The sequence below is a fragment of the Manacus candei genome, unplaced genomic scaffold (assembly GCF_025592945.1).
Source record: "Manacus candei isolate 608988 ecotype Guabito, Panama unplaced genomic scaffold, ASM2559294v1 h1tg000043l, whole genome shotgun sequence".
Classification (NCBI taxonomy): domain Eukaryota; kingdom Metazoa; phylum Chordata; class Aves; order Passeriformes; family Pipridae; genus Manacus; species Manacus candei.
The window spans coordinates 10,102,105-10,117,817 of record NW_026138091.1 but is presented as its reverse complement, the minus strand read 5'-3'; the positions used below and the strand labels follow the sequence as shown (position 1 = coordinate 10,117,817).

The 15,713-nt window shown below is 40.3% G+C and overlaps 1 protein-coding gene across 6 annotated transcripts in view; it reads left to right on the top strand.

Moving 5' to 3' along the window:
- ANO6 (anoctamin 6) overlaps positions 1–15,713 on the top strand; it is a 128,067-nt gene that overhangs the window by 60,895 nt on the left and 51,459 nt on the right. For 3 of the 6 annotated variants that reach the window (XR_007905930.1, XM_051795779.1, XM_051795780.1), the window contains exons 16-19: positions 60–190; positions 979–1,184; positions 6,924–7,123; positions 7,579–7,684. Coding sequence is in view for 5 of the 6 variants with exons in the window: in XM_051795779.1 (XP_051651739.1) it covers positions 60–190; positions 979–1,184; positions 6,924–7,123; positions 7,579–7,684 (643 nt within the window). In the remaining variant the exon portion in view is untranslated. Of the gene's footprint in view, positions 1–59; positions 191–978; positions 1,185–6,923; positions 7,124–7,578; positions 7,685–8,600; positions 8,892–13,714; positions 14,261–15,713 lie in introns of those variants that run through there. The other 3 variants (XM_051795776.1, XM_051795781.1, XM_051795778.1) reach the window with 2 other exon arrangements.

The window sequence follows — 15,713 nt, the reverse complement described above, 5'->3', positions numbered from 1 at the left end:
TACTGAACTTTTTAGGTTATTTTACCAGTGCTAGTGTTCTTTTTCTCCCTGGCTGATAGCTTGGTCAAGAACCTAATTGGAAGATACTCTGCAGCTGCTAGATCAGAAAAAGTTGTTCCACGGTGGGAAGAAGACTACCACCTGCAGCCCATTGGAAAACTTGGATTGTTTTATGAGTATCTTGAAATGGGTAAGTAGCAGTTTAGTTTGGATTCACTACCACTGCTGGATACAAACATGTTCTAAAAAAATCTTCATACAAGCAATGCTTAATAAGGTAGACAGAGGAGACAGGAATGTTTTCAAAGGCAAGTTTTGATGAGCCATTACAGGTGATTTTACAAGCTTTTATTAAGTAGCTAAGCCTCAACCCAGTTTATAACTAGGAAAGAGCACATGATTGTACAAGGAGTACTGTTGCTTCCTTGCCCCATTCTCTGAGGAGTGCACCCAGAAGGCAGACCACCGTCATGTACTGGTGTTGTACAGAAGAGCCCTGTGTCAGACTGCTCTCCTAGAGGTCTTCAGTCACCAGGATTTGTTGCTGATCACTTGGGAGTTGGCAGAGCTCCAGTTTGTTGCCACCATCCATTCTATCGCAGCATTTCCAATGTACTTGTGGCAGCACCCAGACACCAGTAAGATGATCGTTGGTTTGGGCTTTCCAGCACAGCACCAAGACAGATAGTCACTAGATTTTCAGGTCTTCATGATGAAGACATCAGAAAGAAATGGATTTTTAAATATCCAGAATAGTTCCTCTTGGTGTATTGTGACTTATAACATTTTCCTGTACCCTTCGCCTAGCAGGATTTTTCAGTACTGCTGTGCTCCTATCTTCTCATTCAGAAGATTCACTTGGAACCCAGCTACTCTTTCTTGTTTCCTGCAGTAGGAGTATATAAACTATACATGCTCATACATGCTTATCTCCAGTAAGTGAAGGCCTCACCGATGTACGTAACCTCTCCCTTTCAGTTATACAGTTTGGCTTTGTGACTCTGTTCGTGGCATCATTCCCCCTGGCTCCTCTTCTGGCTCTTATTAACAACATGTTGGAAATCCGGTTGGATGCGTGGAAGCTGACAACCCAATTCAGGCGCATGGTTCCGCAGAAGGCACAAGACATTGGTGCCTGGCAACCCATCCTGCAGGGCATAGCCATTCTGGCTGTGGTCACCAATGTAAGTACAATGCCAACAATTGCAAAAGATAAAATGCCTTCACTGCGGGTCCTATGTCCAAATATGGGAATACTGCATGTGGTAATATACTTTAAATAATTGTAAATGAATTAAACATCAGTTGCTTAAGGCTTCAGCCCATGTAAATAGTCTCTCAGTTACTTTCCAGGAGTTTTAGAAACAGGATATGTCTGCTGCCTAAAATATTATATCTAAAGAAAAAGGTGTGTTTAGAGTTGCTAGCGTCTTCAGAAATATCTGTTACTTGTGAAGAATATAGCACATCTTTCCTAAAATTATAGCATATAGTGCAGAGGGTTTTTTTGACAGTCTACAGCTAAATGCATAAATTTTGAAAAAAAAAAAAAGAAAGTTGAAGTTTAACTATGTTATAATTGATTGTTATTTCTTAAAACAGAAATTCAGCTCCTTTCTTGTGTATTCAAAAATTGTGCGCTCAAAATTGCAGATTACAATGAATTTTCTGAGAATTTGCAAACTAATGTGTTTTTCAGTTGTGCTTAAAATTTTTAAGTACACAGGAAAGAAGTTAAATTTTAAACAAGTTTCTTTAAAATATTTAGGAAAAAAAGTCTGATGAGTATACTACTAACGATGGAATTCAGACCTTTCAAATTTCCCGTATCATTAATTCACTAAGATCTTATTCATAGGCTGCATTGTGGGAAGCCAAATAAGCCATTGGACTTTACCACTGTGGATTATTTGATTGCTTATTCTTAAACAGTAACTAGTATGTTTTAACTTATAAAAAAATTCTCACTGATGGCCTATTAGAGGAGCAGTGACCATTGGTTTCCTCTGCACCACAGACTATCCATGGTGAATAACCTTTTTCAACAAGGTCAGTGTTTTCTGCTGTTTATCAGTGAGATCAGGGATTCCTTCCAACTCACTTAAAGGTGTGTCACTTCCTCCAGGACCTGGTCCTTGCAGTAACAGAACCTTACTGACTCAGTAGGATTTTCTGGAGAAAGCAGTTGAGTCTGAAGACAAGAGTTCACCTTAGCCCAAGCTTTCACAGGAGGCTCTGCCTGTTTGGAGAATAGTGGACTTTGGGAAAGAGGAGAGAGATGAAACCGAGCACTCTATTATAGATATTAACATGATAGTTAGGGGACTTATTTCAAGTAAAAGAGCAATTCAAATTTAAATAAGAAATAAACTTATATGCCTGTATCTCAGGCATCTTCTGTAATGCTTGGGCTCATCTGAGGTCTCAACCCCAGGGGTTCTACTTTTCTGAAATAATATAGGGATAGATATATGTGCTGCCTTTTCCTGCACCCAGATGAGTATCCCTGCATATTTTTCCCCTCCACTTTAAGTCTTTGCTTTGCCCCTGAAAGTGTAAGTCTAATTTTAAAAAACGGATATATGAGCTTCGATGACCTGACTTCCTTTTGGGTTATCATGGTCTCAGTGGCTTGTTTTCGTTATATCAGGGGCTTAGGGAAGTTCCATATAGAAATAAGAGTCTACAGTGGATTTCAGTGGTCAGGAAAATTTTGTATGTCAGCCTCAGCTACCAGATGTATTTTCAGATATTTGAAGATCTCCCAAAATGGCAATTGTTCTTGTTCAGAACTTTATTTGGCACTATAACAATTAAACAGGTATGGTAAACACAGTTAGGATGTAGAAAGGAGTCTCAGAAGGACATAAAGGCAGAGAATTAAGCACAGGGAAATGTCAAAGGGAAAAGGGGAACTTAAGGATGGAAAATTTGCAAGAGAATCTAGGAGACAGACAGCAAACTTGAGCATATGCTCAGTCTGTTTTCACTGCTCTGCTGAGGCAAGCCAAACATAAATCCAGTTGTTTCATAGGCAGGTGAACATCCGAGGCCTACTAGTAAATCTGGTGTTAAGATTGAAAAATAAATGCAACTTCGGTAATGTGTTCAGATTGTTAGAAAAATCATGTGGCACCAGAGAAACTTTGGGGCTCTTGGTTTAGTGCTTCTGCAAAAAATAATTATAACTGTCCCAGCAAATTATGCAAATCCCAGCAGATAATGCAAATTCACAGATGAAGCATAGCTTGATCTAGCATTGTTACAAGTAGAGGCAACTTATTGGATCAGGAATATTCTCTTTTGAAATATACTACTAGAAAACTTGTAAAACAAAAGGAAGAAAAATTTTTTGTGCCCTGGAAGAAAAACAAATATGTTATGCTATTGGATAAACTAGTTGGTTTTCCTAGTCAATCCAGGTGGATCTTGTAATACCAAAATGAAATTAGAAGTTGAATATACATCTCGAGATTACTTTAAAATCTTATACCTTAGTCGTAGTTCTTACACAATTCAGGTCAGACTTAAAGTGGCTTTGGTGACCTTACGGTAACTCGAACCTGTGTAGGCTCCTGTTAGGAATGTGTTCATGCCCAGCTTTCTGCAGTTAATGTCAGTGTGAACACAAGGCATCTGCCGATGACCTCAGTGGGGCTGTTGGTGTGCAAAGGGCTCAGCACCAAGACTGTCGTGTTCAAACAGCCTTGCTGCAGGTGTTGTGGACTTTAAAGAGATTAGTATTTCTTGCTAATGAAGTGTGGCCTATAAAGTCATGTACTAGACCAAACACTAGAAGCAGTTTTCCTCCTTTAGGTATGTTTGTTTAGTTAGTTGACATCCAGAATCTAGTATAGGTCGTTCCTTTACCATCCTTGACTTGATTTTTCCTTAGTACACAGAAACTGTTTCTTCTCTTCTACATGACTTGCTACAGCTGATTAGACTTCGGTAGTGTATCATCTTCTTCATGCATAACCTTTGTAACACCTGCTTGCAACTTGTAAGCAACTTTTGCACAAAGCTATCAGTTTTGAGAGTTGCCACTCAGGCACTGGACTTGCTATTGCATGATACCAAAGCATCTGTTGTTGATTGGAAGACTGCTTTTAATTAGTTATGGTGTAAATAGAAAACTGTGTGCAGTAAAGCTTGAGAAGCAAAGAATGTGCTGTTTGTTTGTAGTTCTCCAGCGCAATGCTCTGGAATGCAGCCCATAATTCAAGAGGAAAAAAATTTTCCTTTGAGAGCATGCCGCAGGATTAGCTTTCGTATTTCTGTCCTTGAAGCTCTCCAGAACACATCTGGAGATCATTTCAAGAGAAGGAGGAGGGTGAGACAGTGTTCAGATGTAGGATGATGAGAAACCTGGGGCCTTGCAAAAAAAAACCAAAAAAATCAGTAAGATCAAGTATTAAGCTGTGTAAATACCGTATTCCAGCATCTTTCTAAAGGATACAAAAAGCACCGTCAAACTCATTTTGCTGAAAGGGAGAAGGGATTTTTTTGCTTTAATGTTAAGCTGCTAATAGTTCATTTATGGTCTGACTAGATGAACTAATGAACAAAAAGAAAACATATTTAACAAAAAAATTCTGTACTTGTAGCTCACAGTACAAGTACTCTACTTGTACCCTACTTTTAACTCTTCTTCAGAGATAAAAACAATAATTTAGCTGTGGGGTCGTCTCCCTACAACTGCAAGACACAGTGATATATATTTCTTGTCAGTCAAAAACACCTACTCAGCATGTAAATATAAACAACACATAATTTTCACTTCATTTCATACTGGCATGTAATGCTTAAAAACAGTATTTAAAAGTGCATGCCAACCACATTTGCTTTAAGCCAAAATGCAGTACAACAAAAACACCCTATCCTTGAAAATTTTCAGTGAGTTTATTTTAGTCTTAGGATACCTCCCTTTTCTTTCTCATCAGCCAAATTAACTTTCTCTCAGCTGAACTCACTTGTAACAATATTCTGGAGAACCAAATACTGATCTTGGACCACAGTCTCAAAAAGATTGTTTCTGCAACTTTTATCTTAACTACAGTTTAACTTCTCAGGTTTTTCAAAGCCAACTCAAAAGGTAAGACAGTAGGATAGTATTTGTAATTTGGCAGTGATGCTACTTGAGGTAGGGTGGATCTTGTACCCTTTTCAACTCCCTGCCCTTTCCCTTCCCTTTTCTGTCTTTTCCCCTTATTACTGACTCTTGTGTTTTGCCGGCACCAGCATTTTGATCAACACATGATGAACCAGATCAGGGAAAGGATCCAGCAGAGATTCCCAATTTGTAGTTTGTAGATCAGCACTATGATTCTGATCTGCTGCACAGGGCCAGGAATGCCCAAGCCAGCACAGGGCACAAGTGAACTGCTAGAGGCAGAGGCAGGACGTTGTTTTATCTAGCACTGCCATCAGTGCATTGCTCAAGGAACTGTAGAAGAGGTATCTGCATTGGTTTTTTTCACCCTTTCTCCTCTTTCCCCTTCCCTTTTTTGACAACTGTTAACAAATACCTCCTCAGGCTGGGACTGTCTGGCTGGGAATGCTGCACAAAGGTTGACAATTTTTGCCCCATGTCATGAAAATCAGGAAATATAGACTTCATGAATTGTGGACTGGCATGAAAAGGAATAAAATACCCAGGAATAAAATACACAGGAGCTTTTATGCTCCTCTGTTACCCATTACTGCTTAACTTCGCCCCTACCTCTGTCCCATGATTTTCCTGTAGCTTTTTTCTATACCTTTTATACATCTCTGTCTAAAGCTCCCTTCCCCTGATCTCATTAGATCCCTACTTCACACATTTCTCCTCCATGTCTCTGCCCTGGTTCTTTCCAACCACGTTGTCTAGTATTTTTTTTACCCTGGCATGGGGTAAAACACTTCTCTGGAGTGCAGCTGGTCACTCCTTCCAAGGTGCTGGGCATCAGAGATGCCTGTTGTCATGAGCTGGCTGGGCAACCTCTTGCTAGACACTCAGCTGCAGATCTTGCCAGTGGAAAGTCTTCTTCACAGGGAAACCCTTTGAACTTGCAGCTGCAGGGGAGGAGACTGGATTAAACATAGTTAACCTGTCCTCCAGAATAGGATGTTTTGGGAAGTTCATGAGTTCAGAAAACACTTCCCACAACAAACACACAGATCAAATTTCCTACCCAGTTTGTGACTAGCAGACTGAGTAGGACAGGAACTCTCTTGGGAGCAACATAAAAACAAATGGTCACGTCATACATAAAACAACACTATACAGCTGCTACTAAAAAAATTATTTTGGCATCAAGAGCAGTTTCCACATGTACAACACTGAAACTTAGGAGGCAACAACTACCAAGATGAATTTGGGCTTGATAGCCCCTCAGATAGAGTGAAGTGTTTGTAGGGTCAGAGATGGATCAGGTTTATATCTAATTTATTTAATTCCTTTACTCAAACATCAGGGATCCTAGTGAAATTTAATGTTCTGTTACTGAAGAACTCTTCTGTTGTTTCCATGAGTTTCATCAGGCAGGATTTCTTTAAGCATCTCATCAATACTTTTGATAACAAGCACATCTTTTTAAGGTTACCCTAGAGTACTTTAAGGTGAGTTTGGCTGCTAATGTCCTTTGCATGCTCATGAGAAAAAAAAAGCGTGTTATAGTATAACTTTTTTAAGGCATCCAGAAGAGCTAGTGTAATTTAAAAACTCTACGGAGTGCACATGCCAGAAAGAGATTGTTTTGTGCCTTTGAGAGACTATGTGCTCATTTGCAGAATGAACAACCACTGACTGGAAAAGCACATATTTTCTATTTTTAGCTTATATTCTAACTTTTGAGATACTAAATATATGGCAAAGGAATGTATATTAAGGGTTATTTCTTTAATGCTGTTCTGCTTTTTTGTCTTGTCTTTCTGAAACGCAGGCTATGATCATTGCTTTTACATCTGACATGATTCCTCGTCTGGTCTATTACTGGTCCTTTTCAGTCCCTCCTTATGGGAGTCACAGCAGTCACACTATGAAAGGGTATATAAACAGCACACTTTCTATCTTCAATATATCAGACTTCAAGAACGCAAGCAAGCCATTTTCCCCTTGGTTTGGGAACCAAACGACATGCAGGCAAGTATCAAATAAGCATTTGTCATTTTCCAATGACAAAAATAATTTTTTTGATATCCAAATCATGTCATTCAATTAACAATATCCAGTAAGAAATGTTAAAACACAGGGAAAGCCATCGTATTTTGAATGGCAGAACTGAGGTGAAGTATTCATCCATAAGTTTGTGCTACTCAGAAAATTCTTACTTTGATTTGGTTTTCTCATAATTGATAGTCTTCCAAAAAAGCACCTTTAATTTTTTTATAAGTAATTCTTAATAAAGTGGCAAAAATAGGATATTTCAGCCAAATGTAGCTCATCTGTAGAAATGATTTTACCCACTGCGGTAGTTTCCTGAGCTAACTGTTCCTGGATGCATTAAGCAGCGACATGTCTTGCTCCATCCTCTGGCCACAGTGCTGTACTGCAGAGATGCCGGAGACAAGTTCCTGACTTTCCTACATTGCTTTCAGATACCGGGATCTCCGCTACCCTCCTGGTCACCAGCACCAATATGAGCACAACATATACTACTGGCACGTCATTGCAGCCAAGCTGGCTTTCATCATTGTCATGGAGGTCGGTGTACAGGGTTTTGAGCATTACTTATTTAGTCTCTTCCCTCCTGGCAGAAAATCCTTCAGAGACATTCTGTCCAGGTACAGCTATCAGAGCTGGTGATGTGTGCTATCATGGGCAAGAGCTTGGGAGATGTAAATTAAGTGTAGCACCATTAGGAAAAAAAGTCCCTGAAGTTATGATATCAGCTGAGGATTGTCCCACGTGTTTGCAGCTTCTTTTCTCAAGAACTGTGAAATTATTTTCAGTAGCAGAAATAGAAGGGATAGTTGCACCAAAAATATTTTCACATGTACTGAGAGGAAATTTACACACAGCTTCATGAATGTATATACATAATACATGTGCACTAGCAGACTGAAGTCTATAGAAACAATCACTGCAAGAGGTGAGTCTCTAGGTGATTGTCAAAAAACAATTGCTCTTTCCTCTACTTGGCTTACGAAAGATGAGAGTCAGTCCAAAATGAAGGGAGAGAAATATTAGGTATTATTTAATTGTAAAATGTGCTTAGGGTCTGATCCAAGGACTACTGAAGTCGTCAGAAACATGCAACTGGTTAGAGCAGAGTTCCCATAGCAAAGTAATTGCCCCAGAGTCATTTGAACAAACCTAAAAAATCTTATAAGAAACTGTAACCAATTTTTCCAAGCTGGGTGGAAGCACTGGGTACCAAGGTTCCCCCAAAACAGGCAGAGAAGTCCTTGCTTAAATCAGAGTTAGAAAATCAGAAATTCTTGTTTATCAGATAATTATTCTATTGATTAGTCATATCTTCTTAAAATACTGTTCTACTGTGATAGATACTGGTACTGAATCAGCTTAGAGTCTTAAGAGATAATGTGACATTTCATTTATAATCATAATAATGTCCTTTTCAGCCTGACTGACATTTTTTCATTTTCATCTTTCCCAGCATGTCATATATTTTGTGAAGTTTATTATTTCATATGCAATTCCGGATGTATCACAAAAGACCAAGAGCAAGGTCAAACGAGAGAAGTACCTCACACAAAAACTCTTGCACGAGAACGATCTCAAAGTTGTGAAAAAAAACATGGGTAAAATAGCTGACAAAGTTACCAAAGGAGCAGACAGCACTTTCCGACCTAAAGCTGAATAAGTAATTTTCATATAGAATAACAGTATTTAGCCAACTACGACCTGTCCAGATATTGCCTATAGCTAATAAAACACTTTGGATTAATTCTCTTTACTAAACATTATTTCTTGTAACTGTTACCTACTCATTTACCAGTTTCCCTTAAACAAATGCAACCACTGCAACTCAGATTAGAGTTACCAATTTTTTAAACAGCTTTAGTGGGACTTTTTTTTTAACATGTGAAGATAAAAATTACTTATCATCTAAAGGCAACGCAGATTAACTCCCAAATATATAGAGTGCTTTGTACTTTTTTTAGGCATCAGCTACTAGATAACTAGTTTGAATGGAATACGAATGATTTGTGGTAAGAATATCATCACATCTAATGAAGGAGTTTTGATTGCTTGCTAATACAAACTTCAACTATAAAATGAAGAGGAAAAGCCAAAATATGAAGGAAAGAGAAAGAAAATATAACTCAAAATCATGTTGTTAAGCCATTGGAATTGACATGCTAAGAGCAGTTGTTTGCTACCCTGAATTACCTATGCATACTGAGACTTAAATGGATAAAACAATTAATCATGGACTTGGATCACAAGAAGCAATAGGACTGTAAGCCCATCCTGTTCATCAGTCTCAGTGTAAACAGGAGAATTGCCTTTGAAATCAATGCATACAAACTAACTTTACAGCACTCCAAGTGAGTAAAAAACTCAGGCATTTTATCTTTCCCCAGTCAATGTATTTTCATTAGTTGACTTGCCCGTTCTACACTAAATGCCCAAAGCCTTGAAGGTCTCCTGCCTGTAAAAGCAATAAGTGTTATAAGTCTTTTCATGTACTAAATCAATATTTGTGGAGGGCTGTCTTTTGCATTTCTCTCACACCAGGAGCACTGCGCTCTTCCCTGAGATTTTGACATGGGATGAATGTGCAGCAGGACCTGTTATGATACAACATAGTGTGATAAAGTGAGTTCTGACAAGACTGTGAAGCTATTGAAACTGGAGATTGGAATAAACCATTTAGTAGGCCTTAACCATGCTTTAAATAACAGGGAAGGATGTTAGAGGTGTGGAGGCATGTGCTATAGCTATCAGTCATCTTCAAATTAGGCTGAAGATCTGCTTGGCTATTTTGGGACCAGCTGCAAACTGGGAAATAGGGAAGTAGAGACAGTAGAGACTGCTATGTGTCTGCAGCAGTGATATTCCAGATTATTAACTTGCGTTCTCTTTTAACAGTTTTAATGGACCAATTTCTATAAATTTCTATAAATCACAAAACCCCAAATCTTGTTAAAAAAGCAAAGCTATGTTTGTAATCTATAAACCAGGTGATTACTTTGTGTTTGTAATTTTGTACTCTTCTTAAATGCAATAGATAGGCAGAATTTTTAGGCACATTATTCATATAGCTTTTTACTTATTAAGAATTTCATTTGCAGAAACTAAGTAGCATTTATAAGATAAATATTATTCCATTAATAATCAGAAGGAATCAAACCTTTGAATTTTGTAGCAAAACTTCAAAATACTGGCTGCTGTGTAGCTCAAGCCTGTCTTTTGAAGAGAAACATATGGAACCATAGGATCATTTAGGTTGGAAAAGACCTGGAAGATCATCCAACCATCAAATCAAGACTGCCAAATCCATAACTTAACCATGACCTAGAGTGCCACATTTACATGTCTTTTAAGTATCACCCTCTGGACCCAACTATCCAGCCAGTTTTTTTACCCAGTGAACAGTATGTCTGTCCAAACCATGAGCATCAGCTCAGTACCCTTGGATGGATCCCGTCCAACCCCAGAGACCTGTGTGTGTCTAAGTGGCGCAGCAGGTTACTGACCATTTCCCCTTGGATTACGAGGACTTCATTCTGCTCCCTGTCCCTGTCTCCCAGCTCAGGGAGCTGAGTACTCGAGGAGCAACTAGTTTGACTACTAAAGACTGAGCCAAAAGTAGCTTTAAGTGCCTCAGCCTTTTCCTCCTTCATTGTTATTGTGTTTCTCCCCCATATCCAGTAAAAGATGAAGAGTCTCCTTAGTCCTCCTTTTGTTGCTAATATATTTATAGAAACATTTTTCATTGTCGTTTACAGCAGTAGCCAGATGAAGTTCTTTGGTTTGGCCCTTCTAATTTTCTCCCTGTATAACCTCACAACATCCTTGGTAGTCCTCCTGAGCTGCCTGCCCCTTCTTCCAAAGGTTTTAAACTCTCCTTTCTTGCATGATACCAGCCAAAGCTCTCTGTTCAGCCAGGTCAGTCTTCTTTTCCTCTTTTTAGTATTTCCAAGGATGGAGACTCCACAACCTCCCTGGGCAACCTGTGCCAGTGTTCAGTCATCCTCACTGTGAAAAAGTGTTCCAGTTTGTGACCACTGCTTCTGGTCCTGTCACTGCACATGGCATATCAAATTTTTGGTTAAAACAGTGTTTCTTTCCAAAAAACTCTTTCAACTGTTTCAAGGAACAATTTTATTGAAATACTCAGGACTTGTGCAAAATGAGTTGGGTTAGAAAGGACAGTCAGCTCCTTTGGTACTTGGAGCTTTTGATTTTAGCTTTCAGCTGGCCCTTTCCCATGTGCAGTGGCGTTCAGATGAGAGATACCATTTTCATTCTTCCGTTAGTGATCACAGCACTAGTGTGCCTTTAATACCTTTCCAGATGCTATGTTAGAAGGCTGGGGCAGGGAAGAAGGCATCCTGTGGTAAGGGAGGGACAAATGCAGGGCAAAGTGGACCATTTCAGGTAATTATTTGGTCTTCTGGTAGCATTTGTAGCCTTCTTTGAGAGGTAAAGAGACTAGGAAAAAAGGAATTGAGTGTCTTGCCTGGGGTCAGACTGCAAGCAATGGCAGAGCTTAAGGCTGATTTTCAGGAGTACCTGGTCTTTTGCTCCTTGTTTGATTCCTGTGGGCTCTCCAAGTTGTTCCTTTTTACATTGGTTGGCACAATTTCCTTAAGGGGGAGTTGGCCCTCAGTGTCATCGGGAGTTTATATTCCTGCCTTTAAAATAAGGATTTAAAAAACCACACTATATCAGCAAAGCGTGTGTATCTGTGACTTGAACTCCTCCCATAATAAAATCCTGATCAGCTTTGAATGTGTTTCTACTTAACCATTTTTGTTCAAATGACAAGTGTGCTTTTGAAAGTGGTCTTCCACTTCTCCCCATTTTCTGGGCAGTTCTCCCCATCACAGACTGGTCTCAGTGCACATGGACTGACTTCCTCTTGGTTTAAACTGAACCAGAAAGCAGGGTTTAGATATGCACTTAATTGTCACTGTCAGGCACTCAGTCTGCAGAGCTGAAACCAGAGCTAGGCTGAAGAGAGCAGTGAGTGCTGTGTGGGAATCACCTAGTCAACATTAACTTTTTGCTCTAGTGATTTACTTCTGAAATGCCATGCTCCTTGCTAATGTAGCTGTAACATTGCATTTCAGAAGACATTACATCAGGAATTCTGTTCAGTTTGCCATGTGCACAGTGTTACCCACAGCAGATTTCTGAGTGAGAAGAGAAAACCAACAGAGTACGTAATAATTGCGTTTTAATAGCTTGATTTAAGCTGTGCAATTTCTGTAGCCTCTACCTCCAAGTGCTGAAATGTGCTTTGCTTGTACACAGGGAGCTCTGCAGAGGCATCGGAACAAAATGCTGGGGGAGGCAGTTGCTAAAAAATGAGTATTTGTAACTTTTTTTTTAGGCTGGGTCATTTTAATTAAAGATCTGCTTGAAGGGAAAACTAACATTTATTTTAAATTGATGTTACCTTTTTTTTTTTCACACTTGATATGTAGGCCAGACTCTTACTTTGTACAGATCCGTTGAAGTCAGGGTGAATTTGGACCAGTGACAGTTTCACTGCATTAACAAGACCATAAGTTACAGACTATTGTCACTGTTTTAGACTGTGTATATGATGATAAAATTCAGAATGTAAGAATGTATGTTTTGTATTTTTTCTAAGAATGTTCGCTGTTAGTTTCTGAATATTAAGATTTCTTTATATTTATTGTCATTAAAGTCTATTTTAAAATAACAGTACATCTGATGTCAGTTAGCATTGTGTGTTTTTCTGTGAACGATACTTCTGCTGCCAAATGCCATGTTTAAATTATTACAATGTCATCCCTGTCTAATTTCCATATTCATCCTCTTTTTCAATCTTTTTCCGTTAAACTGTTACTATTGCTGAAATTTATCTCCTGCTTTTTAATGCATCTCCTTGATGGAAGTCATTCCTTCCAACACCAAGTTGATGACAAGGACCATTATGTTCTCATACAAATAAACAGTTTAGGTCTTTGTACCCTTTCACTCATGTCATGATAAACCCTGTCTTATGTTTCAGAGTCATCATTTATTTCTTCATCTTGACTGAGTCTGTGGTGCTCCCACCTCCAGGCAGTCCACTCTGTCTCTCCTTGCCATCCATACAGCCAGCTGTCAGTTCTCTTCTGCTTCTGCTGTTTTTGCAGGTGCTGGGGTCCATCTGAGGTCACTTTTTAAACATTGCCTCCTAAGGGCACAGGAGCAGGCAGTTCCAAATGTCAGAAGTCAAGCAGGTGAGGCAGAAGGCCAGCTTGGCTGAGCAGGGATTTTCTCTTGGAAATAAGGCAAAAAAGGAAGGTGTATCACCAGTGGAAGCAAGGTCAAGTGGCATGGGAAGAATACAGAAATGCTGCTTGCCATTGTAGGGAGAAAATTTGTGTGATCAAAGCTCAAGTGGAGTTGAAGCTGCCAGAAATGTGGGGGACAATACAAAGAGTTTTTTCTAGTGTATCAATGGCAATAGGCAATATAGAAATATCATTGGCCTATTCCAGCATGAAGATGGTCACCTCACAAACAGGGACAGAGACAAGGCAGAGGTGTTTAACGCTTTCTTTGCCTCTGTCTTCAACACAGATGATGGACCAAGGGGGTCACAGTGCCCTGAGCTGGAGGACCATGACTGCGAGAATGATCAACTCCCAGTCGACCCTGAAATTGTGCAGAATCTGCTCCAGCTGGATCCCTACAAATCTATGAGGCCTGATGGGATTCATCCAAGAATCCTCAAATTGCTGGCTGATGTCATTGCAAAGCCTATACTCAATGATTTTTGAGTGGTCTTGGGAATCTGGAGAGGTCCCAGCTGACTGGAAGCTGGCAAATGTTGTCCCAATTTTCAAAAAGGCTAAAAAGCAGGACCCTGGAAACTACATGCCTGTCAGTCTCACTTCAGTGACTGGTAAAGTTGTGGAGAAGATTGTTCTGGGAGGTATTGAAAAACACCTGAAAGACAATGCAGTCATTGGTCACAGCAAGCAAGGCTTCATGAGAGGAAGGTCCCGGTTATCAAACCTGATTTCCTTTTATGACAAAGTAACCTGCCCAGTTGATCAAGGGAAGCCAGTTGGAGTCATCTTTTTGGATTTCATTAAAGCTTTCCATACTATCTCTCCCAGGATCCTTCTGGATCAAAAACATGGGTTTTGATCCGTGGTTTAAACACAAACCATGTGTGTTTAAACACATCACATGGTGGGTGAGCAATTGGCTCACAGGTTGAGCACAGAAGATAATAGTGAATGAGGTAGCATCAGACTGGTGACCTGTCACTAGTGAGGTTCAACAGGGCTCCATCTTGGGCCCTGTGCTCTTCACCATCTTCATAAATGGCTTGGATACAGGACAGAAAGGGATACTAATCAAGTTTGCAGATGACACAAAACTCGCAGGAGCTGTTGACTCTCTCAAAGGCAGGGAGGCCCTGCAGAGAGACCTCAACAAATCAGAGGACTGGGCAATCACCAACCGTATGAAGTTCAACCAGGGGAAGTGCCAAATTTTGCACTTGGGATGGGGCAACCCTGGATATATGTACAGACTGGGGAATGAGATGCTGGAAAGCAGTGTTGTGGAAAGGGACCTGGGGGTCCTGGTCAATGGCAAGTTGAATATGAGTCAGCTGCCCTGGCAGCCAGGAAGGCCAACCATGTCCTCTGGGGCATCAGGCAAAGCATCACCAGCTGGTTGAGGGAGGAGATTGTCCCGCTCTGTTCTGGACTGGGGCGGCCTCACCTTGAATATTGTGTGGAGTTTTGGGACTACAACATAAGAAAGATATTAAGCCACTAGAGAGTGTCCAAAGGAGAGCAACAACAATGGTGAAGGGCCTTGAGTGGAAGCTGTATGAGGAGCAGCTGAGGTCACTTGGTCTGTTCAGCCTGGAGAAGAGGAGACTGAGGGGAGATCTCATTGCAGTCTACAACTTCCTTGTGAGGGGAAGAGAAGGGGCAGACACTGATCTCTTCTCTGTGGTGACCAGTGACAGAACCCAAGGGAATGGCCTGAAGTTGTGTCAGAGGAGGTTTAGGTTGGACATTAGAAAGAGGTTCTTCCCCTAGAAGGTGGTTGGGCGCTGGAACAGGCTCCCCAGGGACCTGGTCACAACACAAACCCTGTCAGAGTTCAAGAAGCGTTTGGACAATACTCTCAGGCACAAGGTGTGACTCTTGGGATGGTCCTGTGCAGGGCTGGGAGTTGTACTCAATAATTGTTGTGGGTCCTTTCCAACTCGGCAACTTGATTCTGCTCTAACTCTTCCTCTCTGCTTCAAGAAAATCCTTTTGTAATCTTAGAGAACAGGAAAGTTAGAGCGTAATTTTAAGAGACCACTGCAGAGACCTTCTGTAGAGAGTTGAGTTGGTTTTATTTTGCTTAGGGATTCCCAGGATTTGCTTTTCTGATAGCTGTGGAAGCAGAAGTACTACCACTTCCAACCTGGTTTCTTCTCCCTAAGGGCTGCGTGTCTTACACATGGCAGTACCCCCACTGTCCTGCCACTCTTGCATTGATTTTTGCTATGTCAGAGAAAAAACAAAACAAACGTCATAATAAACATAGTAAGGACTATTGTTCT